Below are 25,106 nucleotides of genomic sequence, written 5' to 3' on the forward strand. Positions count from 1 at the left end.
TAATTATAAAAACAGAAAGTACAACTCGGTAAGTGCAGCATCCACAAATTCTTTCGTGATCGAGTAACAATCTAAGATTTATGATCCGTTATTTTTAGTTGGCATAAAAATCTCTCATGCAGGTGAACGTCGAGTGAGAAACAACATCACATTTATTTAAAATGACCAGATGCAATTAAACTTTCTTAAAAAATACAGGTATGCATAGTAAAATCAAACAATGTAACTAGGTAATATTATCCAAATCTCTAGATATATCTTGTATCAAATCCCAAATACGTAGATTTGAGATCACCATTTCCAAATGAACACTCAGAGGAGTCTGTTGGAGCGCTATATAATTAGAATGGGAGGACGTTGGTTTCTAACTTTCTATCCCCAAAAATAAAGAAGGCAGACGGTGAAGAAAAAAGACAACAAATGCACAACGTAATATTTCTCTCTGATTCAGTTAGTTGAAACCCTCTTATCTTGTGGCTTTACTCTTCTTTGTTTTGGTTTGTCTTGGTTAGTTCGAGGTGACTCTGATTTTATTCATATAGAAAACTCTCTTGTATAAGTGATTTCAGATCATCAAAACCATTTTTCATAATATTTAGCAAGAAAAGTTAAAAGTGCATATGGATTAGAAAAATATCCAGACATGCTGTATAAGAAAAGCACTTGCTAGGTGCTTCTTTTAGGAACTTCAAGTGTTTTTTGGATTTTTATTAAAAATTTCAACGTACTTTTTATGAAAAGTGTATATAAACGTAAGTGTTTTTTTTAAAAAAAAAAAAAAAAAAAAAACATGTCTACGAGCTAGATATTAGTTAGCTAAGATCAAATTTATGCTTTATTGTTAATAAAATTGTCCTCGTACTGTCGAGAACTTATCAAATGAAAACAAAACCATATATGAAATGAAAGTAGTGGAAATATAGTTTTACCGGGAAAAGCAAAGAGACGTTATTTAGGATTTGAGTGGAGTTGCCTTGCATTTCGCCTTCTGTGGAGACCTCGTCAAACATCAAGCTCTCAACTGAATCGAAACCTTAAAAAAAGAAAACAAGATTTACTAATTTTCTTCTCCCTCACTGTCTCTCCGACATTTTCTAAGAATTCTCAAATCCCGACTATGATTCAGGATATTTATATCCATCCTTGTCTCTCTCTCCCCCAAAACCCCATTCGTGTTTTTTTTTTTTTTGGACTGACCCCCCACTGTGTTCACCAGAGGACAGAGGTAAATAAAATCAATAATCCTATTAATCCCACTATATTTTTCTGTATTTTTGCACAATGGGAGGCCTTTAATTTTGCTCTTTCTTGTTGTTACTGCTCAATTTTATTTGAATTAATCCTATTTTTTAGTTGAGTTATATATATTTTTTATATTTTAATTTAAGTTGCACTCTGGTTGTGATTTTGGTTTCCAAAGTGGGAATGTAAATGCATGGATTTGTTCAATTGGGCGATTCTTGTAGTTACTGCTCAATTTTACTTGAAGTAATTTGCTTTTTTAGTTGGGAAATTAGCCAACACGATCATTTTTCACGTACCAATTGCTAAAAACGATCAGTTTTCAATATATCGTTGATATCTGATTTTGATCGTTTTAGGAATTGGGATTTAGTTTCTAATCATTTTAGCGAATTGCCCTTTTAAGTTGGTTGTTTCTTTTTCGAAATTTAAGCTGCATTTGGTTGCAAAGTACATTATATAGCATAATTGGTCTGTTTTGTGATTTTGTTTTCCAAAGTGGGAATGTAAATGCAGGCATTTGGGCAGGGTTTTGGTTCTGGGTCTGCATCTGTGATATGAGTGCTTCATTCTTCTTCTGCACTTCAGCTACTACTTTAACAAAGTTTTCGGACAAGTAAACCCCGTTGCCCTCACAAGTAACACCATGTCTGGACCTCTACCCGGTAATATTTCATTTAGAATCAACGTATATTCACATCTCGATAACTATATGCTTCAAATGTGAGGACTTGTCTTGAATTTGTAACGCACAATGCCACTTTAAGGGACTTTAGGATGTTGGAATGAACAAAAAAAGCCTTGGAATTTGGATGCATTGATAGGCAAACATATTATTCTTTGCATATTAGGATGCCTCGCGTTAGATGCGCATAGATATGACTCACTTATGTTGTGTAATTTTCAGTATCTGATGTCAAAATCTCTGAGGAAGATAGAAAGACTAAAGTCGGGTCGTTGAAGAAGAAGGCAATGAATGCCTCTACTAGGTTCAGAAATTCTTTGTCAAAAAGGAATAGAAGAAGCAGTAGTAAAGTCTTGTCTATCGACATTGAGGATGTGCACGACTTAGAGGAGATACATGCTGTTGATTCATTGCGGCAGGCACTTTTACTGGAGGAGCTTCTACCCTCCAAGCACGATGATTATCATAAGATGCTCAGGTTTCTTCCTTTTTCTTGTTCCAGTGGCAGTTTTGTCGTTGATGGTTTTTATGACAGATACTGGGTTCTTGTTTAATCTAATTAATCATTGTAAGACAGATTCTTGAAGGCCAGGAAATTTGATGTCGACAAAACCAAGCAAATGTGGTCTGACATGCTCGAGTGGAGGAAGGCATTCGATGCTGACACAATCATGGAGGTATCTTCTGTAGAAATAGGTGCTTAGGTTTTGAAGTTTGCTAAGTATTTCATTTTATATCTTTCCATTCAATTTTTATGTTTGTTTTCCTTTAGTAAAGAGCAGAATTTCCTTTGTTTATATTTGTTCGTCAATTTAGTTACTCATGTATTTATCTTTTCTTCTAGGACTTTGAATTCAAGGAACTCGATGAAGTCTTGAAATACTATCCCCAAGGACATCATGGTGTAGACAAGGAAGGACGACCTGTGTACATCGAGAGACTAGGCCTTGTAGATGTGACCAAGCTGATGCAAGCTACAACTATGGACCGTTACATCAAATACCATGTCCAGGAGTTCGAGAGGACATTTGCTGTTAAGTTTCCAGCTTGCTCAATTGCAGCAAAGAAGCACATTGATCAAAGTACAACTATCCTCGATGTGCAAGGAGTGGTATGTGATACTAACTATAACCGCTACTTCTACTCAGCAAATAATTTGAAAAACAGGAAACTAGAATCACTTATGGGAAAACAAGGGAAAAGCTGGTATATTGTTTATAGCTGTTGCCAAGATGTGCTAAGATTTTTAACTATAAGGGATATTTACTACAAAGAATCTTGAGAGGCATAAGTTTTTTTACGCAGTTTGCAGATGATGGCGCTAGACAAGCCTTTTTGGCCTTCTAAGTTTTCTTGCTTCAAATTACATTACATGGAAGTTAAATAATCTGTTACAAACTTACTGCAATGCCTCAGGGATTTAAGAATTTCAACAAATCTGCCAGGGAACTTATTACTCGCCTTCAGAAGATTGACGGTGACAATTATCCTGAGGTACTGCCTTACCAGTTAACATCTTTTGGTCTATAAAATTTCGGGAACTTCAGGACATTTTTGTTGATGTCAGAATTATGATGCCACACAAATTGTTGTTTTTACCACAGACCTTGAATCGCATGTTTATCATCAATGCTGGTTCTGGCTTTCGAATGTTGTGGAACACCGTGAAGTCCTTCCTTGATCCGAAGACTACAGCAAAGATTAATGTGAGTATATACATTTTTATGCTAAAAATGCTTATTCTCGTCAGGGCTACATTAATCAGGGAAAACTATCATCCTCCAGGTCCTTGGCAACAAGTATCAGAGCAAGTTGCTTGAAATAATTGATGCTAGGTAAGTCTGTTTTAAACGAAGCAGACTTTTTAGGAGCTTTGCTTCCACATAAGCTGCTTCATCAGTTTGCTTATTTTCATGTACATTTTCTGGTTTGACTTTGCTCCAGCGAATTGCCCGAGTTTTTAGGAGGTACATGTACTTGTGCTGATCAAGGAGGCTGTATGCTTTCGGACAAGGGACCCTGGAAACAACCGGAGATCATGAAGGTAGATAAAGACCGTTCTTCTCTTCATTTTTTTTTCCTTTTTATTATTTTGTATCATTACCACTATGCATTATTTTAACTTCTAATTTAATTAGAATTCATAAGTATCAATTTATGTACCTGCAGATGGTCCATAACGGCAGTCATAAATGTTCAAGAAAATCTGGACTTCAAGTAGGTCCTGCTTGAACATATCTTCTGCTTTTCTTTTTCCTTATAAACCTGCCCCTAGTTTCCAGATTCACATTTCGGACACTAAGTCATCTCAAAATTCTTAGTCACATGATTTTCAAAATATATTTTGGTGCTTCCTGTTCGTAGATGTAATTCATAGCTTAATCATATAATCTTCCTAGGGACTTGATGCAGCTCTAAACATTGGACCTTCCACTCCTAAACTCAATCATGCACTTTCTCGCTTCCATGAAGAAGTAAGTGCAAAAGACTTCCAAGTTCAATTTAAATTTCAACCAAACAATTGTCAAAATACACTGAGAGCTTTTCTTTCTTATGTATGTGTTTCTAAGCATAGACACACGTATAATTGTTATCTGCATATCTTGTAGCTGAAGTTTCCCTCCTCTGTTATTGTGACAGTTCTAACTTCCTCTGAGATAATCTTTGCAGGTTTCCCTAGCCAAAACTCGGCAAGTGTCTTTCAGGCGTAAGGACAGTGTCTCGATGGTTGGTAAATCTGTGGATTCAAGTTGGCCAGTGTCAGCAGGGAATGTTAAATTTTCCCTCTCAAAGGCTAAATCATCTAAGAATTTAGGTGAGCTGGTATATTGTGTTTTCTTTCCTTTTCTAATTCTAAGATATTCCATTTTTTTCCCTTTTTGTTCCTTTCACAATAGTTATAGGGTCCGAGTTTCTTTACTTGCAGGAGATTGTTTAGCCAGGAACAATGCTTGCGAACTTCCTGAAGGGTTCGGCTCTCAGATTATGGCTGCTATTATGACGTTTCTTATGGGCATTGTTGCCATGGTCAGACTAACACGTAGCATGCCGAGGAAGCTCACCGACTCTACCTTCTACTCCAGCACTGTCTGCGACAGTGACACAATGGTCAAAGGCCAGGGCTCTTCACACTCTGCCATCTCCGGTTCAGATCTCATGACTGTCATGAAACGCATGGCTGAGTTGGAAGAGAGAATGACTGTTTTGAACATGAAACCAGCCGCCAAGCCAGCTCAGAAGGAGGAAATGCTGAATGCTGCTCTAGGCCGGGTTGATGCCTTGGAGCAAGAGCTTATGGCAACAAAGCAGGTAGCGTTTGTACAAGTTCCTCTATGTAGATTTCTGGAATACAGAGCTGTAAAACCTAGTCAAAAAAATAAATCATGAAACAGAATCCAACCATAGGAAAGTAAAAGCCGTAATTTACATCAATCGCTAGGAGGGTACCGTAAACGTTATAGGTGTATGATCCTCATTTGAATTGGCTTCTTGTTTAGGCTCTCGAGGAGTCACTTACCCGGCAAGAGGAGCTCTTGAGCTCTCTTGACAAAAAGAAGAAGAACAAGAACAAGAAGAAGAAGAAAATGGTAAGCAACCGAGACAAAAACATCACTTATTCGAATTTTAGGTGGAGTTTGTGACATTTTAAATATGTTTTGGGTTGTAATGCAGTTCCATATCTGGTGAAGAAAAGTCAGACACAGGAGAAGATATGCTTGGTTGAATAAATGAATCATTGGTTGTCAAAACCCCCCACCCAAATGCGCGCCTGTACTCAACTTAATTGTTCTATTAAACTTTTACCACATAAAATATGAATGAATAAAGTTTTGGCCATGTGCATAGTTTGCCAGTTTATCACTTTTCACTATTATAATTTATGTGCATGTCTTCATTTTTCAATATAAATTTCTAATAGCACATGAACAGTGGTCTAGCGCGCGGCACTCGATCTCTAGTTTGTTAAAGAAGATATTGCGTTCACATCTCATGAACAGATGATAGTTGTTGAAAAAACTCTTTAGAGTTTGGTACAAACCCAACTGGATTTTTGCTGCATGCATGATATGATCATGGTGTAGATATCCTAATTTAAACGGACATTTAGTCTTTACTTCGCTGGAGGCAATTCTGAGTTCAGATTTTGTCGAGGAGAGTTGTTGAAACACTATTGAGTGTTTGGTACAAACCCAGCTGGGTTTGTTTGGGTGCATTATGCATGATATGATACCATGATGTAGCCAAAGACTTTGTGATTTGCTTGTTGGAAAGCAAGAGTTTAGCTACTTTCAGATTATCAGAATCTAGATGGATAGCAGAATAGGGTTTGCTCTAGGGGGGCCCACCAAGCAAGCTGAGCAAACTCAGCAAAGGCAACCGGCAACCAGTCTGGCAGCTACCGCATCGCCACGCGGCTGCGCCGGTTGCTTGAGAGATGGAGGAGGGCGGCGGAGAAAGTGTGCACTTACGGAATGTTTCTTTCAAAGACTCACGTGAGAGAGAGAGAGAGAGAGAGAGAGAGAGAGAGAGAGAGAGAGAGTGTGAATGAATGAATGAATGAATTGGAGGGAAAGCAAAGACAACACTCTTCACAATCTTACCATATCTTCAAGTTGGACTGCCTCCCCTTAGTTTTAGGCTTTTAGCCATTTGGTTTGGCAGCCAAATCCACCGAAAGGGTTTGATATTCTCTTACAAACAGAATTATACATCAAACATTATAACATTAATACATTATATTATTTTTGGGGAATTGTTATTAGCACTCCAAAAATTTCATTTGGCACTTGAAATTTTCTATAATTAGAAAGAAAAATACACTTGTAAGGAGTGTAGAATGAGATTTTTGGAGTGTTAATAACAATTCCCTTATTTTTGTTACATGTAAATCATGAATTATTAAAATAATAAGAACGCGATAATTATCCGTTATCACAAAATATTTGTGATCATCATTAACATTTATCTCTAAAATCGAAAAGATTAAATATGTTTTTTTTTTAAAGCCAGATTAGAGAAATCATCCATGTACTGTGGCGTATGTTAATGTTGCTCTTGCGGTGCATAACTCTTTAATAATACCATTGTAGTTATATAATTAGTATGTTACCAATCTCATTTCAAATTTTATTTGTTATAGGGTTATTATACAAAATGACCCCTGAGATTTGCATGATCAATAAAAATGGTCCATGAGATCGAAAATGAAATGGTCTCTGAGATTGTCCACCATCCATGATTTTGGTCATTCCGTTAAAAACTCTTTGGGCAATTTTCAAAGCTTCGTAACTTAATCGATTCTTAACCAAATTCGACCCATAATATATCAAAATGAAGATAAGAAAGTGTACAACAATATTATACCTATTCGGAAGCCCAATGATTGTCGGAGATGGTAGGAAAATAGCCTGAAAGGTGACTAGTCTGCAGGAAAACTGGAAAACTTGCCGGAAATTGGGTAAACTTTAAACATTCATAACTTCTTCAATACTCAACCAAATCCCTCAAAAACAAAAATAATACTTCTTGATGAGACGAAGAGATTGATACCTTTTTCGAAGGCTAACTCGCCATGGTTTGGCTGGAAAACTACTCGAAAATGGTTAGCCACTTTCGAGCCGTTATCCAACCAAATCACGGGGAGTTAGCCTTCGAAAAAGGTACCATTCTCTTTGTCTCGTCAAGAAGTATTATTTTCGTTTTTTAATCACTCGATTTGGCTGAGTATTGAAGAAGTTATGAGCGTTTAAAGTTTACCTAGTTTCCGGAGAGTTTTCCAGTTTCCCGTGGACCAGTCACCTTTCAAGCTATTTTCCAAATAGGTATAATCTTATTCTATACTCTCCTATCTTCATTTTGATATATTATGGGTCGAATTTGGTTAAGAAACGATTGAGTTATAAAGCTTTGAAAATTGCCCAAAATCGTAACAGAAGGACCAAAATCATTGATGGTGGACAATCTCAATGACCATTTCTATTGATCATGCAAATCTCAGGGACCATTTTGTATAATAACCCCTTGTTATATCACATTCAAACTTTATCCATATTTTATTATTTTTATTGTGTGCATCATTTCAAGAGTAAAAATGTAAATTTTATTTAAGTTTGTGAAGTTGTTTCACCCTTAAATCACACTTAGAACGACCATTTAGTTTGCATTGGATGAAATTTTGATGCAAAATTCGGTTTGGGCATTTTTTTTTTTTTTCAATTACAATAGAAACATTTAAAGATGTGACCAAACTTATGGAACTTAGCCTTATGGAAATGTACCAATAGGGATCATCAATGGGTACCCATTTAGTTAAACGGAAGTCTATTTAAATGTAAATATGTGTTAATTCTAATGGTAAATGATGATGTTTGTGCTTGTAATAGTGATAATAGTGATATATGGAATGTATGTGGGCACCTATTGTGTATCACCGATGAGTCATCTTAATGGATCTCCTCGCATTACACGTTAAATATTAATATATACTTATCCTATCAACCACCAATTGTTTAGCATTATCTAAGAGCATATACATCCTTATTTCCAAGTTTCTTGTTTGTAATTGAACAAAAACGGGAATGAGTATCATTTCTTTATCGTTGTAAAGAAAAGTAATAATAATATCTCATAAATTGAAGGCATATTAAAACTAATGGTGAAAATTTATTCATTTTGAGGTGATTAGAAGAATTGTACGTGAATGAGACTTCTCATATTATTTTGAGGGGTTGAAATGATAGGTTTCGTTAATGAGTAATTCATCGTTTACCTTCCAATTGGCACAAAATTTTTTATTAAATTTTCTTCATTCAAGATATCTTAGAGATCAACTCATGCTGAAGTTTCCAAACCAAATGTCACTAACACAAAGGCTAGTAGTTTTTTCATTTTTTTTTTTTTTTTTTTTTGTCTATCAAAAGCTAGTAGTATTCATTCTCACATGGAACGTCTCAAGTTTAACTTACTTAAATGACTAATATGATACCTAATTATTATAATTACTGTAGCAGCCTAACTCAATTCATCCACCCCTCAGTATAAAAATATCATCGAATTATAAAAAAAAATAGAACATTTTCCGTATGCAAAAATAGATAAAATGCAATGAATGCGTATGTCGTTGGTGGTACAAATTTTCAAATAAGTAGGGTTGAAAAAAGGTACATTTCACATAGACGAGGGAAGTGATAAACTGATAGGTAAGCCGAACTGACCCAGAGCCGTCAACAGACGGCGTAATCTTATATTCGACAGCATAATTTTAGAGTGTTTGATTGATTGTGCATGAAGCAACAAAAACGAAGACAGAAAGAAAGCGAGATCTTATGCAGCTGTCGGTGTGGGGGTCATGGGTTTAGCTCCTTCCTCCTCCTCCTCTCTCTCCCGTGGGGGGTTAATTTGTATTTAACATTAACCCCCCTCCCTCTCTCCCTCTCTCTCTCTGATCACGACGAGAAAAAGAATCATAACTCGTGATGATGGTCTGATATCACTATGAGGCTTTGAGCCATTTATCTATATATTTACATCTATATATATATATATATATATATATATATGTATTCGTATATATAAATATCGATAAGGGAAGATCTATGTACTTGCCAGTTACTTGTCCCCACGACCTTTGAGGATCCTCTCTTCTCCTGTTAATGTTGCTTGCCAATTATTGAGGTTTGTTCTTCTTTCTCTTCTGGGTTTTTGTTTTTCTTCTTGAATTTTTGTGTGAAGTTTTAGAATTTAGCTATGAATTCATGATTTGGGATCTTTCATGTCGGTAAAAAGTAAAAACTTCGATTCCTCAGCTAGTCTTTTGATGCAATCGACATTCTACTTTAAACTAATTTAAATTCCGGGAGGGAATTCGAACTCGGGTAATAAGTGTGCTTCTCAGTTTCATTTTTTAGTTTGGTTTATTGGGTAGTTTTTTATGGTGTGTGGAAGTTGGAGAATTGTTGGTGTGAATGGGATTTCAAAAATTGCTGGGTCGACAAGTAAAAGAAAAAAGATGAAAAATTTAGGAGTTGAAAGTTAAAAAATAAAAAAAAAAGAAGTCAAAAGTGGAAGTGAAATTCTGTGTAATTTAAAAAGTAGGAGAAAAGTAGCAAGAATAACACAAACGGGGAATTGGGTGACTGCAAAAGATCCAAGTCTAGAAGTGTTAAGGGCAAGTAAGGATTGATTCCATTTTAAAGCTTACCTCTTCTTTACGTACACACTCCCACACATGCCGTTTTCGGTTTCTGTAGAAATTTATCATCCAGTGCTTGTCATACACTTCAATTTCTTTCACTTGGTATTTCATGTTGTTCTTGTTATAGTTTTGTTGTTTGAGGGTTTTTATTAGAAGTATTTGTGTTTTAAGTTATACGGTATTGAGTGATTTGGATCGTGTTATAGTGATTTGCAGGAAAATGGCAACTTTAGTTGAGCCTCCGAATGGAATTAGGCAACGGGGGAAGCATTATTACTCAATGTGGCAAACATTGTTTGAGGTTGACACCAAGTACGTACCGATCAAAGCAATAGGGAAAGGGGCATATGGTGTAGTGTGCTCGTCAATCAATAGGGAAACGAATGAGAAAGTTGCAATCAAGAAGATCAATAACGTGTTTGAGAACAGCATTGATGCATTGAGGACTCTGAGGGAGTTGAAGCTTCTTAAACATATCCAGCACGAAAATGTGATTGCTTTGAAGGATGTTATGATGCCTATCCACAGGACAAGTTTCAAAGATGTGTACTTCGTTTACGAGCTCATGGACACGGATCTTCATCATATTATAAAGTCCTCCCAACCACTTTCCAGTGACCATTGCAAATACTTCCTATTTCAGGTACTAGCTTTCTCTCAACTAGTGTTAATTACCTCATTAATTCCTCCAAGTAGTCATCCCAATTGGTTGATGCTAATTTTGAGCTGAATTAGTTCATGGAAATGTGAACAATTCTGAAAAGGTATAGGAACTGATGAGTAGAAAGCATGTTACCGAAGAACATTTTGGTCAAGCACAAGCAGACGTTTCAGCTTCTTGCATTTTCTTATGTAGAACTCAACACTCCGGTGTTTCTATGCATTTCAAGGGCTGAAATTTTGGTTCCTCACCAAGCTTCAGTTAATCCTTGAGCTCTGCTCTTATAATAGTTGTTCTACTTGTGACTGATTTGATTCGGCATTGTAGTTGCTTCGAGGGCTCAAGTATCTTCATTCAGCAAACATCCTTCACCGGGACTTGAAGCCTGGGAACCTGCTAGTCAATGCTAACTGCGACTTGAAAATATGTGACTTTGGGTTGGCCCGAACCAGCGGAGGTAGAGGCCAGTTCATGACAGAGTATGTTGTCACTCGCTGGTATCGTGCACCAGAGCTGCTATTGTCCTGTGACAATTATGGAACATCCATTGACGTCTGGTCCGTAGGATGCATCTTTGCTGAAATTCTTGGCCGGAAGCCAATCTTTCCTGGAACTGAATGCCTCAACCAACTAAAACTAATTATCAATGTTCTTGGTAGCCAGAATGAGCCTGATCTTGCATTCATTGACAATCCGAAAGCCAGGAAGTACATCCAATCACTGCCCCTTTCTAGGGGGACACATTTGTCCCGTTTATACCCCCAAGCCGATCCTTTAGCTATAGACTTGTTGCAAAGGATGCTTGTGTTTGATCCAACCAAGAGGATTTCCGTCTCAGAAGCACTCCAACACCCTTACATGTCAGAGTTATACGATCCAAGATCCGATCCTCTTGCCCAGGTTCCCATCAGCCTCGATATAGATGAGAATATGGGGGAACCAATGATCAGGGAGATGATGTGGAACGAGATGCTTCACTACCATCCAGAAGCTATCCAGATGCTTCACTACCATCCAGTAGCGGCTTTTGTGCATGCCTAGGTAAACTTTCAAAAGGCTTTCCAGTTTCAAAAACAATATTTCTTCGTGCAACGTGTTTATTATTTATAAAAAAACCATGCATTACAGAAACGTATTGTTGTTCATAATGATCTTACCAAGATTTTGCATTATGTTCGGTAGCTTGAGGTCTCCGTCTCTCTGAACATTCTATCGTGTAACTATGATATCTTATTATGGATAATGCATGCAGGACATTTCCTGAGAAAAAACCGAAAGGAACTGAATCAAGATGCGTCCATTTTTATTCGCATTGTTGTCTTCTGTTTCAATTATCTTTGTAGTTTTCTTTACTCAAAGGCAAAGATATGTATTTGTGTACTGTTTCTTCACATATTGTCAAGCTCAAGCTTAATAGGTAGATGTGTGGGTCGCCCAAGGCTTTAGTGTATATGCTGAAGCATATGCTTGTTTGCCTGAAAGTGAGAGGAATATATAAAATCATTCGTCAAAATTTCACTGTACGATTTGTGTCATTTGGTTGATATTTCGTGGTAGGCACAAATAGGAAACTACAATTGCTCTAGAGCTATGAAAACTCGATAGAGATATAGAGAAAGGGGAGAAAAGAAGAAGTGCGGAGTAAGGGTGATGGGAGGGAGGTCGAAGATGCGTGTAGAAGGAAGGATGAAGAAGTGCGGAGTAAGGTGGTGGGAGGGAGGTCGAAGATGCGTGTATGAAATGCTACATAGAATGAAAACTAAGAACTAAAACGAACTGCTTTAATTTCTAATTTTTGTTTCAATCATTCTCCATAATTTGTACCTCCACCCTCCTCCATCTCCTTTTAGTTTCTCCATCTCTAACGAAAACTGAAAACTAAAACTATTATCGAAAAGGTTAGTCCTTATAGAGTTATGCAACTTTGTAGTAAAGAGCAGAAAACCACGAATGAAAGACTGAGAAAGTAAACTAGGGAATTCATGTTTGTCTTGTATTTTGGATAATATCCAGAGGTGGATATGGATAGATAAGGTGAGCCGAGGCATGGATAAAGCAGCTTAATACTGTCCTACTGTAAGCACACAGTTGTTAGTATGGCCCCTAGCTTTTGGTTGGAGATTGACTGGTTCAATGCCTATCGGAACCGAATATAAGACTGTTTTATTTCGTTTGTTGTTTTTAGTTTCATTGTTTTGTTAACAGTAAATAGGAAATACAAGAGAGAAATGAGGGATGGACAAAGGTGGAGGATGAATGGCGGGAATAAAGCGGATATCTTAGAGTACACAAAATAAAAATTAACTAAAAACAAAGTTTAGTAGATTTTCTTTTCTATTTTCTACATTCTCCCTTATTTAATCTTCAGACCCTTCACCTACCATTCTTCATTTCTCGTTCCTCTATATGCATTCTTTCTGGCTCTATCAAGAATTAAAATCAACTATTACTAAGACTAGTAGAGTGACAAGATGAAATCTTAATCGTTCAAACAGAAGAAGGTGGATAAAAATGAGAAATAATCCTTGTCCTATTTCTAAAGCTGCTGCATCGAGATGCAGCCTACCTTTTAAGTTTATTTTGGCAAACAAACTATTAGAAAACATCCATCATATATATTATATCCTACCACATATACAAAAAAAGCCATGACACTCGAAAGTTCACTTTAAAGCAAAAAGAGCACACAATTTGAGACCCAAAGAAAGAGACCTTCACAGAAGAAGTTGATAAGAATTGACATTTATGTCTCCCAACTTTTCTTAACCCCTAATAAACCCACTAACAGCCCACCACTCACTGCCCACTGCTTACCGATAAATTTTTCCAAGTGCCGGGAACACCATGACACATGGTGTTCCCTCACCCATTAGGATTTAGTTTTATTTATTTATTGAAATATAAAATTGAAGGATATCCAAGATGTCAAATCCTAATGTGTGAGGGAACACCATGTGTCATGGTGTTCCCGGCACTTGGAAAAATTTCTCCTGCTTACCTCTCTTGCCTGCCTCTCCCCCTTCTTTTTACAATGACTGGGTCCAACCCTCTCAAGGCAACTTGCACGAAACATGCCATTGAAGTAATGGTCTTAAATTGTAATTTAATTAGAGTAATGGTTTTTGAACTTACTACAATGTGTAGAAATGAGTTTTTTTGAGTGACTTCGTTAGAAATTTTGTTCATTTTTTTCCTTTAACCTTTTATTTTGGATGATATTTCCATCATTGTTGCTCAAAAGGATGTTTTCTCTACGTTGTGATAAGTTCAAGAATTAATGTTTATGGATTTTCAATTTAACAACTAAAACTCAGATTGGGTCAAAGTTCATGACAATGCTTCAATTTTCTCTTTAAATAGGTAAAGATTTTGGTACTTTCGATTTAGCTTATAATTTTTCTACACATATAGATACAATGTTAGAAGCTAAATTGAGAGTGTAAAAACCGCTACTATATCTGATTTGTGTTCAGTGTCCGGGATGAAAAGTGTGTTTGGCAAAAAGTAACGAGGAGCTGGCATCTTTAAATGAAAGATTACCTAACTCTTAAGCACATGTACATCAAAAGTGGAATATCCGCCGCCCCCCCCTTCTCTCTCTCTCATATCATGTTATTCATACCATGTTTTTGTACTATATGTTTATACCATTTTAGGTGGTATTTGATGTGGACAATCTCTCTCTCTCCCCCCCCCCCCTCTCTCTCTCTCTCTCTCTATATATATATATATATTATGTATATGTATATCAGTATATGTGTATATATGTATTTGAGTATGCAATATGTTAAATGGAGTTGACCTTGAAGTTGAGGAAGGGACCAATATGTCATATGTGGTTTCCAAAGTCCAGAGTCCAATGGGGATCATTGTTAATAAAACAAATTGGTCACTTAAAATTTTAAATGTCTAAAATTCATATGCTTAAATTGAATTACAAACACAACAAACATGAAAAATGATCGAGAAACTAAAAGCATCAAGTGTTTATTGGGAGATTTTCGTGCTCTCGAAAATTGCATAATACATATTCAAGAAGTGTTCATACATTGCTCGAGGGCACGAGAACTGCTCGAAAGGGACTCGAGTGGCTATATTTTCTTTAAAAGAAAAACACAGCTCCATCGCTGGGCAGCCAATGACCAGTCGTTTTGTAGGCTGCAGGGAGGGGGCCTTACCTGTGTAAGATGTAACCCTTCTTGTTATTGATCAATTTTAAGGGACCATCGCTTAGAATTCTGACCACATACACGTGCCCTTGTATTGTTGGGATTCAACTAGAACAGCAAGCATGTCAACACAAGACTCATGTGCGACTTTTGGTTGGTGTAACCTAATTATGCCACACTTGCCAAGTATATGATGTAAACTTGAGGAAAAAAATAGGCAATTTTTTGCGAAACTTCTTGAAACTCGAACCTAATCTCATTTTCTTTTATGGATTAAAATTTGGTCATTATGCATTTTGAATCTCGATATTCGTTCTATTTTAGCTAAATTTTGTTTATTATGTTATATTGGTGTTGAATTGCTGAAACGGATGTGGTGGAGGTGTCAGCCGCATCAATGAAGTGCACCATATTGTATATCACGATATAATTCAAGGACGATTGCTACATAATCTAAGATGAGATGAGAGGAATACGTATTACTTTAAAGTAGTTTCAATTTACAAATTAAATCTCAATTTCATGCTGAATTTTTGTCTCACAAAATCAGCGGAAAATATTGACTCTTTGAAGAATACATACATATCAGACAGAATTCAAACCAAGTCTTATGAAATTTCAAATACTGAGGACTTGGCCCTTAAAGGCCCTGAATTTTTGTCTCACAAAATCAGCGGAAAATTTTGACTCTTTTTGAAGAATACATACATATCAGACAGAATGCAAACCAAGTCTTATGAAATTTCAAATACTGAGGACTTGGCCCTTAAAGGCCCTGTTTTGCTGAATCTTTTTTTTTTTTTTCTTTTCTGGAAGCTGCGACATATATTGCAAAAGGAGCGAAAGCTTCTGAGGAAGGTTACAGAGGACAGAGAAACAAAAACAGTAATGAAATGCCGGGGGTTAAACCACAAAGTGGGGACAAAACCACCGCCCCTAGTTGCAGCTCTCGGAGAGGAGGACACTAGTGATGAAGTCTCTTGGCTGAGAATTGATGATGGAATTTGAAAATTAAGAAAAATTTATCTGGGCAATTTTTTTTTTTTTTTAAATAGATTTGCTCTTATTTGTGGCTTTTTTTATTTTGAAGATTATGATTTGAAATGTATTTGGGTTTTTAGGTAATTACATTGAATTCATATCCGGTTAGTATAAATAACACGATCATTAGTTCGATATTATACTAAACGTCCGATTAATTTAATTAATATTATCCGATGATTATTTATTTTATCCGATTGAAATAGTCAATACAGTCCAAACTAACAAACGAGGGCTAAGAGTCACATTATAGGTTGTTCCCTTGTCTTCATAATTATATTATATGAGACAATCAGACATGTTCTTAAATTGTTTGTAGTAGTTTATTTATTTTAGGCGGGCGCCGCTGGCCTATATATTCAACCATCGAACACTCTTCAAAACCTCCTCTCCCTTATCTTTCCTGCCTAGTAGTGCCTACCCCAAGATTTTGATCTCTCTCTCTCTCTCTCTCTCCTGGTTCTGAAAACCTTGTGTCTGCTCTCTCTCTCTCTCCTGGTTCGGAAAACCTTGTGTCTGCTCTCTCTCTCTCTCCTCTCCTGGTTCTGGAAACCTTCTCTCTTTCTTTCCTAGTTCTGAAAAACTTGAGTCTGCTTCGAAATTCATATATAGCTTTTGTGGTATCCTTTTTCTCCAATGCTTAATATAAAAACCTATAGATATAATTATGTCTCCAGTGCTCAGTGAAATCCTGCTTTCTGGGTATATGATAAACTCCACCCTCCTTCGCAGAAGCCACTTAGTTCAATCATTCTCTGTTGTCTTCCTCTACTGGTTTTACAACATTTTATAAACAAATTTTTACTTTTTTCTTAATTATTTTTCATATCTAGCATCTGGGTTCTTCAAATAATCACTCTTACTTTCTTGGGTAAGGAAAAAGTTTTTATTTTTTGGTTTTGTTAAGCATATAAACATTACGCGCATGGCTTCTTCAAGTGGGGTTTCTTCAGAGTCAAGCAAGCTCCAAAACTCAGGATCTGATGCAGATCTTAACCTAGTCATGGACCAGAGAAAGCGCAAAAGAATGCTGTCCAATAGGGAATCAGCACGTCGATCCCGGATGCGAAAACAAGAGCATATGACTGATCTAACGGCTCAGATTGGGCTGCTGATGAAGGAGAACAACCAGATCATCACATCCATGAATGTGACCAACCAGCTTTACATGAAGATTGAGGCCGAAAACTCAGTCCTAAGAGCTCAGATGGATGAGCTTACCAACAGATTGCAGTCCCTCAATGATATCCTGGATTGTATTAATTCAAGCAAATGGATTTATGAGGAAGAAGAAAATCATAATATTATTGGTGGAAGTGATGGATTTCTGAATCCATGGAGTGCTGGCTTTTTGAATAATCAACCAATCATGGCCTCTGCTGACATGTTTATGTGCTAAACTCAGTTGGGTTAATCATGGATTAAGTGAGAGATTAGTGAAGTGAATTGAGATGTAACTACTAAGAACATCTATGGCTTGTGTAGATTTGTTGTAACAATTGAATTATTGGTGGGTGGGTCATGAGTTGTTCTACTGTTGAACATGTAAAGCATGTGTAAGCAATCACTTTTGTTTTTTCTTTTGGCTTCTGGTTTTGTTCCCAATTTTATGATTTAATAAAATACTTCTAGTTTATTTATTTGTATACAATTTCAAGTTTATTGTACTGTGTTAATAATGTTGGCTTACTTTATTTTATTTTCTTAAAAATTAATAATGCTGGCATATTGTGTGCTGGAACTTTGTGTGGTTTTCATATCATACGGTTAGACAACTATGGTTTTTAGCCAAAATGGTCTCTAAGATTTGCATAACACATCACTTTGGTTCCTGAGATTGAAAATCAATAGAAATGGTTCCTGAGATTGTCCATCATCCATTATTTTGGTCATTCCGTTAAAAACTCCGTTAAGTGTCCCGGAACTCTTGGCCGAAACTTTTGGCAATTTTCAAAGTTTCGTACTCAATCGTTTCTTAACCAAATTCAGCCCATAATATATCAAAATGAAGATAGAAAAGTGTAGAATAAGATTATACCTATTTGGAAGCCCAATGGTTGCCCAAGATGGCCGAAAAAATAGCCTGACAGGTGACTGGTTAGAGGGAAAATTGGAAAACTCACCGGAAACTGGGTAAACTTTAAACATTCATAACTTTTTCAATACTCAACGAAATCGATGATTCAAAAACGAAAATCATACTTCTCGACGAGACAAAGAGAATGGTACCTTTGTCGATTGTTAAATCGCCGTGATTTGGCCAAAAAATGGCTCTAAATTGGCTGTCTTGGTATCAAGTTAGCCACTTTCGAGCCGTTTTCCAGCCAAACCACAATGAATTAGCCATCATTGTGGTTTGGCCAAATTGTATGCATTGGAAGTCTCGATTGTATGCATTGGCCGTCACAACAAGCCAACCATCATGCTCGAGGCTATGGTGTCTTACGACACATGGATTTGGCATGCATTCTTCGACGCTCCTAGATCAAACAACGATATCAACGTTCTTTGGTCTTCTCATCTGTTCGATGATGTTGTCAATGGATGGGCACCATAATGGAGGTACAAGGTAAATGGTAATAGGTATGAGCTAGGTTACTACTTAACTGATGATATTTATCCTAGTTGGTCTACCTTTATGAAAAGTTATTCTCATCCCGATAGTGCAAAGAAGAAATTATTTTCGCAGAAACAAGAGTCTTACAGGAAGGATGTGGAGAGAGTATTCATCCTACAAGCTTGTCACGCCCCGAACCCGGAATCGGTAGTAAAAACTCGAACCTGAATCCGAAACGTGAGTTAAAAGGTCAATAAATAAAAGGAAACTGACATAAGTTGAAAAATGAACATCTCTTATTAAAATAATTCATGATTCTTAAACAAATCAAGAATTCTTTACAACCTACAGTAAATAGATGAATAAACGTTCTTTACTCCAATCTAATTTGATCTCATCTTGCCTACCCTCTTGAATGTCTAGTTCGTAAACCTGCATAACAATAGAGGGATGAGCTTCAACAGCTTAGTAGGGACATAACCTTATCACAGTAAATAGACAATATTAAATTAAGTGTCATGAAATCATATAGTAAAATATCAATCATTATCAATAGAAATGCATGAATGCAATGCAACCTCTTCAACTACCCCCGTTAATTTATATAATAAAACATGCGGACCTGCACGTCCCATACCATGCATTTTACCCCTGCAGAGGTGGTTCAAATGTTCTATTATAGAAACTAACCCCTATATGATATCCCAAGTTCATAAACCCCTTTTGCTAGTCATCTTATCTAATTTATTGATCTCCAGCCCAAATCACCCACATCGACAATTCCCGTCGATATCCTATTCTAATGTGCACATCGGGCTCGCCTGGAACCGGTTTCATAATGAATAGATTCAACTACACAAAAGATCCTTTCCAACTACCCTCATTTCCATACTTCCAATCTGAATACTAAAATTCCACCCATATCAACATGAATGATGCACAAATAATGTCATTTTATCTTTCACATATTTCACAGTATATTCTAAACGAATAGCATTCCAGCAATAATTCCATAACCAATAACAAGTAAACACTTAACTGAAGCAATTAGCCAATTAATATCCAATCACATTAATCAACCAAAAAGATCAAGAATATTATAGCACTTCACGAATTTAATAAAATCAATTTCCTTAAAGGTCTGCCTTATTTCCCCTACCTAGATTCCAAGGCTAAACCAAAATCCATGTCATTACCGGAGTAGCTAAGCTCCACGTACTTATCGACGTCAATACCACAATAGCTAAGTTCCACCTATTTAAGGAAGCTTCTTGATTGCTCCTAACACCATATCTTTCTTTCAATCTCTTTTCTTTCCTAAATCTCTCTCTCTCTCTCTCTCTCTCTCTCTCTCTCTCTCTCTTACATATAAATATATACACGCAAAACATATGTATGTATGTATGTATGTATGTATGTATGCACCAATCTCTACGTAATGCATGCATTGCAGGCTATCTCTATCTCTTTCTCCTACGAGAGCTCACATGCTCCAACCCCTTTCCCTCTAAAAACAATGGAGCGAGGCTCCTATTTATAGTAGTAGAAGCCGACAATTTAAAAGCATCTCATTGGTGGATGTGGCAGCAACTAAAGTAAAATTGGTTCGAGGATATCTAATCTTAGTGCATGCAATACAACTCCTGCTACTAGCTATAACTAGTCAGCAACAATAGAGTGCTCGTGGAGCACCTGGGAAGTCTAAACAATGCCACCTTAACCTTAAAAAAAATAGATGAGAATGCCACCACCTAGCTAAAGACAGCTCCACCATTCTTCCTCTTACCAGCACCTCATGCTAAGCTAATATGCTGAGTCAACAACATGTACTCAAACTTCAGTATGATCAATATATACATAAATAGATTGTAAACTTATTGGCTAAGTATAAGTACATATGAATACTAGTTATAGTATACCACATGGAAACCCTGAGTCAAAACTAGAAAATAATAGTGTATATATATATATATAATTTTTTTTTTTTTTTTTTAAATACAAGTTCTCACAAAGCTCAATGGGCCATTGTTAGAGGGGCTACACGATTGTGGAATGTGGAATACCTCCATTCAATCATGATGACGTGCATAATTTTGCACAACATGATTGTGGAAGATGAGTACGTAGAAATTGAAGATGATTCTGACGAAGATGTGGATGATGACCAAGCAACATATGCGAGAGCTATGGCAAGAGATGTTGAATATCTCACTGCAACCACATACAAGACCTAACAGGATAGGGTCATGTTGAGTGAGTATATGAAACGTTTAAATAGAATTCAGGCTCCTCAAGGTCATGACACACTCCGCAAGGATTTGGTTGAGCATATATGGCACTAAGAAGGCGAACGTTGATGATGGATAATCTTAAGTGCATTAATGTTTTAGTATTGGTATATTAATGTGCTATGTTGGTGTATTAATTTGTTCTTGTGTTAAATTTAAGTGTGCTATGTTGTTAAAATTATATAATTTTAAGTGTACTATGTTGGTATTTTCTAGTAATAAATTGAAGTGTCTTCTTGTGACAAGTCTTTTGTCTAGTACGTTGTCAAAATTATTGAAGGCCGTTTGAATTATTGAAGGCATCTATTGTACATCAAATAGTGCAACAATAAGTACAATAATTATTGAAGACATCTAGATTAATACAAACAATAATTAATAAGCCATAAATTTAATACACACGATAATTAATAAGTCATAAACTTAATACAAACGACAATTAATAAACCACATAAACTTAATACAATCGTTAATTCATAAACTACGTAAACTTAATAATGATATCCACCATCTTGACTTGGTGGTGGACTTGGGATATAGCCTTGAGATGAATCATCTTGAAATATACTCCTTGTGGCATGTCTTCACAAAATTTCCTTTTGCTTAGCACGTAAGAACTTCTTCCTCTCTGAAGTGTATTTGTTGAGGTCCTCTATCATGAAATTGCATTTGAACCATTCTTGCTCTCTATCCCCTTTGTGCGTCATGGCCAAACGCATTTGGGCCACTTCTTCCTCCTGAGAGCTATGGCTTTTGTGATGATTTGTCCCTACTTTTCACTTTGATTTCTTTTCTGTTGGTATGAGTTAACGATTTTACCCTTTTGGACAAAAGTCGAATCTAACGTGGACGTGGTTTTCGGCTTTCAGTTTCATTTTCCTAGTTTCGTACTAAATTAGTACTTGTCGCTACGAACGCGTGAGCGCATGTTAGACTCGAATCGGAGTTGTAACGAAAAAGTTACGCTCCGTTAAAGTACGTTAACCACAAGTATTTTTGTACACGCACGTACAAATTATCAATGTTTGAAACACTTTAGGGAAGCAAATTTTGTACATTAAAAATTGTACAAAATCCACTCATATATTCCCTAATTGGTGGATTCGGTCCCCTTTTCTTCACAAAAACAACCAATCAAACTTTTGCTTTTTCCTTGAATCCATCCTCACCACCCAATCAATTTTTTTCCCTCTTTTACCTCACCAATCAGATTTCACTCTCATGTTTCTCTTCCCCAATCAGTTTGCAGAGATCACTCTCTCTCACTTCCTTCTCACTCCTCGAAGGCATTCTCTCACTCTGCAACTCTCTCAAACGAACAACAAACCCTACCAACGTGACCTGAAAACCATACCATTAAACTCATCTCGACCCCAAGAACATAACCATGCAACCAGTTTCAAGAATGGTTGAGTTTTGACTCACCAAATCGAAAGCTCTGACTTGGTGAGTTTTAGGTTGACGATTTTTAAATCGAGTCATGGCATTTTAGGACTCGGGGAAACTCCTACTCAACTCCCTAAGGGTCCTAGTGAAGGTTTGAGGAAGAGTTGATGTCGAAACAGACGAGTTTCAAGGGGCCGAGTTTAAGCCGAGACTATCGAGCCAATTTCAGGCCTTTTCCCGTCCATTTTTGGACTTCCAAAAGTATAAATTGATTTTACACTTCATAAGCTTCATTTCCATGCAAAGTTTATGAAAAATGGTTGAGAAATGAAGAAGATATGAAGGTTTAAATTTCTACCCAGAAACTGGTGAAAATTTCCAGATTCTGGCGAGTTCAGACGGCGGCGACCGGTAAGGATTCCTTGAGAAAATGACGGAATATTCCGTCAAAGTTGACGGAACATTCTAACGGTGTTAGGTAACGCCGTTAAACTCTATTAATCATTTAACGGAATATTCCGTCAAACTAATGGAATATTCCTGACGTACATCAGGGTTTCGCCTACGCGTGGTGGTGCATATAGTCGTGCCCTAGCCGGCACGTGGTGGCACGTTCGGCCTCCGATTGGCTTTCTGTCAATTTGTGTAGGTCCGTGTCGTCGAGTAAATCGACTTCGTATATTCAAACCCTATGTTTGAGCAATCTACGAAGGTTTTATTTAAGTTTCCATTTATGTATTATTAAACTAAGTTATTTAGTAATTTCAAATACAGAGGAAACGTATCCCAAGGACATACGGAGTCAAGCAAGGCTCAGAGGCTTCATTTCAACTACGTAACTATGAGTGGGTCATTTCTTTTTATAAGTATACGCATACTTGCTAGTTTCCAGTTATACTTTGAAAAGAATTTACTATGTATGCATTGCTTAGACTAAAATTACATGAAGTAGTGAAATGACTGAACCTAGGGAATTATTCTGCGCCCTATAGGTTCACAGATATGCACGAGATACCATGATATTATATTTATAGTTGTGATTATTAATATGTTGATTAGAGTTATCGAATCTTTGTGGCACAATTTTATTTATGTCATCTGCTCATCCTTGCTGCACCCCGGTGTTAGTACTCTGCCTAGGGTCAGGGCCAATCTTTCACATGTATGTTCATATCCGCACCGTTCACTCACCTTGGATCCAAGTTTGGTACCAATCCTGTCGTACAGATTGCATTAGGCAATTTCAACTCGTATGTGACCGCACTTCGACGCTAGCCTTCACGTGATTGTAGTACTAGAGCGCACTTATTACACCCAGTCCTGTCGTATAGGCTGCCTTAGGCAACTTCGACTCGTGTGTCAGCATGTGTCGATGAGCATTTGTTATGTTATGTTTACATATTACGAGGTTATGTGATATTGGTCACCTTGTGATTATTTGCGATAGTTATGCCTTATTGATTTTTTAAGACTTTGCAGGTTACGGTAAGTATTTTCTTACTATATGTAGTATGTATATATTGTGGAAACTATACTTGATTTTATGGCTAGGGGTTATAATGTTTTTGAAAAGATTTTTACAAAACGTTATTTTCTGACCCACTCAACTTTGTTTTTTCGCCCCTCCAGGTTTAGTAACTGTGATTACGTGTAAGCGAGGACTCTGGCAAGATCTCAGTAGATGGTTATCTTCAGTGGTATAACCTTCACCCTAATTACTGTATTGTTCTTACGTTCTTCCATCACGTGTGAAATGAATTCAATCCCCCTCACCCGCCACTCTTTCAATTAGGCACTTGTAGGTTTTAAATTTATTCGTATTTTTCCACTACACTACACTTTATAGCTTCGTCACCCTTCAGGTGTTGGCCAGCACAACTCGATTCAAAGTCCAAGTGGACATTCTGGGTCAAGGTGTGTCAATATATTTTTTGTCATTGGGTTTAAAGTATGTTAGTGTCCACATGGATTCATTTGGGTCTAACCTCCAATTTTGTGCGTTAATACATGTGACTTTATTTATTATTAATATATTTTACCTAACTTTTGACACTTGTTTTTTGGACCCACTTTGTAATACTTATTAACCATCCAAACGTCTAGTTTTTAGAACAACATTCATAGATCATCCTTGCAAAAAGTTAGACAAATTCAAAACCATTCATACATTCATTAGTAGTGGAAAAAATGACGAATATGGTTCTACAAAGCAACCCTAAACCCTGAATCCAACGTTCATATGGTTTCAAATTTAGGTGGTTTTTGATAGACATCAACTTTGAGGAAAGTCCGAAAAGATAGATGATTCGGATCATTAAAATACATTACGAAGTGGGCCTCACAAGAACGTGTGTCAAAAGTTATGTAGAAAAAGTGGTGCAACGGATTTGTCTCCTTATAAAAGTGAGACATATCAACTCTATCGCTCATTTTTATTGTAACACATAAAATAGTATATCACTTGACTTGCGTTTCAATATCCGTAAAAAGTTTTATGCATTGAGAACTCAAGCCACTAACCGTATAATACTATTTTTACGTCTAATCAAGTTCTAAATTATCCCATAAGAACATATTTGAATCCCATTTAGATTCAAATTGTGAGAATCCTAGGAATCTTCACATCTTAGCTATTCATCGTGCATTGTGTAGTCAGAAATCATTTGATTTTTTTTATTTAAACTTAAACATAAATAGTACATGACGAAAACTGACTGCATTATGTACGATGAATAATTAGGATATGAAAATCCTTAAAATTCTCACAAAATGAATCCGGAAAGAATCCTCTTCCCATAAGAAGTATATGGAATATGATTGATGTGACAAAGGTAGAGTGACTAAGATTATTGACTAAAAAAAAAGTGATTAGAATACTTATCC

The 25,106-nt window shown here is 36.6% G+C and overlaps 2 protein-coding genes and 1 pseudogene across 6 annotated transcripts; all 3 read left to right on the forward strand.

The window, feature by feature from the left end:
- Nucleotides 1–910: 910 nt before the first annotated feature.
- LOC137747288 (phosphatidylinositol/phosphatidylcholine transfer protein SFH12) lies at nucleotides 911–5,764 on the forward strand. Of its 4 annotated transcripts, none has more exons than XM_068487376.2 (15): nucleotides 911–1,225; nucleotides 1,759–1,907; nucleotides 2,150–2,405; nucleotides 2,505–2,604; nucleotides 2,772–3,038; nucleotides 3,344–3,421; nucleotides 3,532–3,633; nucleotides 3,713–3,762; nucleotides 3,872–3,971; nucleotides 4,097–4,144; nucleotides 4,327–4,401; nucleotides 4,598–4,742; nucleotides 4,854–5,236; nucleotides 5,425–5,514; nucleotides 5,600–5,764. In XM_068487376.2, exons 2-15 carry the CDS (start codon nucleotides 1,889–1,891, stop codon nucleotides 5,612–5,614), a joined length of 1,728 nt encoding a protein of 575 aa, XP_068343477.2. In that variant the 5' UTR covers nucleotides 911–1,225; nucleotides 1,759–1,888; the 3' UTR covers nucleotides 5,615–5,764. The 4 variants fall into 4 exon arrangements, with proteins under 4 accessions (XP_068343477.2, XP_088542303.1, XP_088542305.1 ...); XM_088686177.1 differs by having other exon boundaries at nucleotides 948–1,225; nucleotides 1,742–1,907; XM_088686179.1 differs by having other exon boundaries at nucleotides 1,095–1,225; nucleotides 1,742–1,907; nucleotides 4,857–5,236.
- Nucleotides 5,765–9,140: 3,376 nt separating this feature from the next.
- LOC137745674 (mitogen-activated protein kinase 7) lies at nucleotides 9,141–12,094 on the forward strand. Of its 2 annotated transcripts, none has more exons than XM_068485680.2 (3): nucleotides 9,141–9,601; nucleotides 10,338–10,764; nucleotides 11,110–12,094. In XM_068485680.2, the coding sequence occupies exons 2-3, from the start codon at nucleotides 10,342–10,344 to the stop codon at nucleotides 11,821–11,823; spliced, it is 1,137 nt and encodes a 378-aa protein (XP_068341781.1). In that variant the 5' UTR covers nucleotides 9,141–9,601; nucleotides 10,338–10,341; the 3' UTR covers nucleotides 11,824–12,094. The 2 variants fall into 2 exon arrangements, with proteins under 2 accessions (XP_068341781.1, XP_068341775.1); XM_068485674.2 differs by having other exon boundaries at nucleotides 9,143–9,601; nucleotides 10,328–10,764.
- A 4,287-nt stretch (nucleotides 12,095–16,381) lies between these two features.
- Nucleotides 16,382–17,632, forward strand: LOC137718774 (bZIP transcription factor 44 pseudogene; annotated as a pseudogene).
- Nucleotides 17,633–25,106: the final 7,474 nt, after the last annotated feature.

The sequence above is a fragment of the Pyrus communis genome, chromosome 15 (genome assembly GCF_041283825.1).
Source record: "Pyrus communis isolate YQ-2024b chromosome 15, ASM4128382v1, whole genome shotgun sequence".
Taxonomy (NCBI): domain Eukaryota; kingdom Viridiplantae; phylum Streptophyta; class Magnoliopsida; order Rosales; family Rosaceae; genus Pyrus; species Pyrus communis.

Excerpts from the sequence above, each read along its gene's own strand:
- LOC137747288 (XM_068487376.2), top strand. Across the intron at positions 3,634-3,712 it reads AGACTACAGCAAAGATTAAT|GTCCTTGGCAACAAGTATCA; the intron begins GTGAGTATATAC and ends ATCATCCTCCAG. Across the intron at positions 4,402-4,597 it reads TTTCTCGCTTCCATGAAGAA|GTTTCCCTAGCCAAAACTCG; the intron begins GTAAGTGCAAAA and ends TAATCTTTGCAG.
- LOC137745674 (XM_068485680.2), top strand. The coding sequence starts at position 10,342 with ATGGCAACTTTAGTTGAGCCTCCGAATGGAATTAGGCAACGGGGGAAG. Across the intron at positions 10,765-11,109 it reads GCAAATACTTCCTATTTCAG|TTGCTTCGAGGGCTCAAGTA; the intron begins GTACTAGCTTTC and ends TCGGCATTGTAG.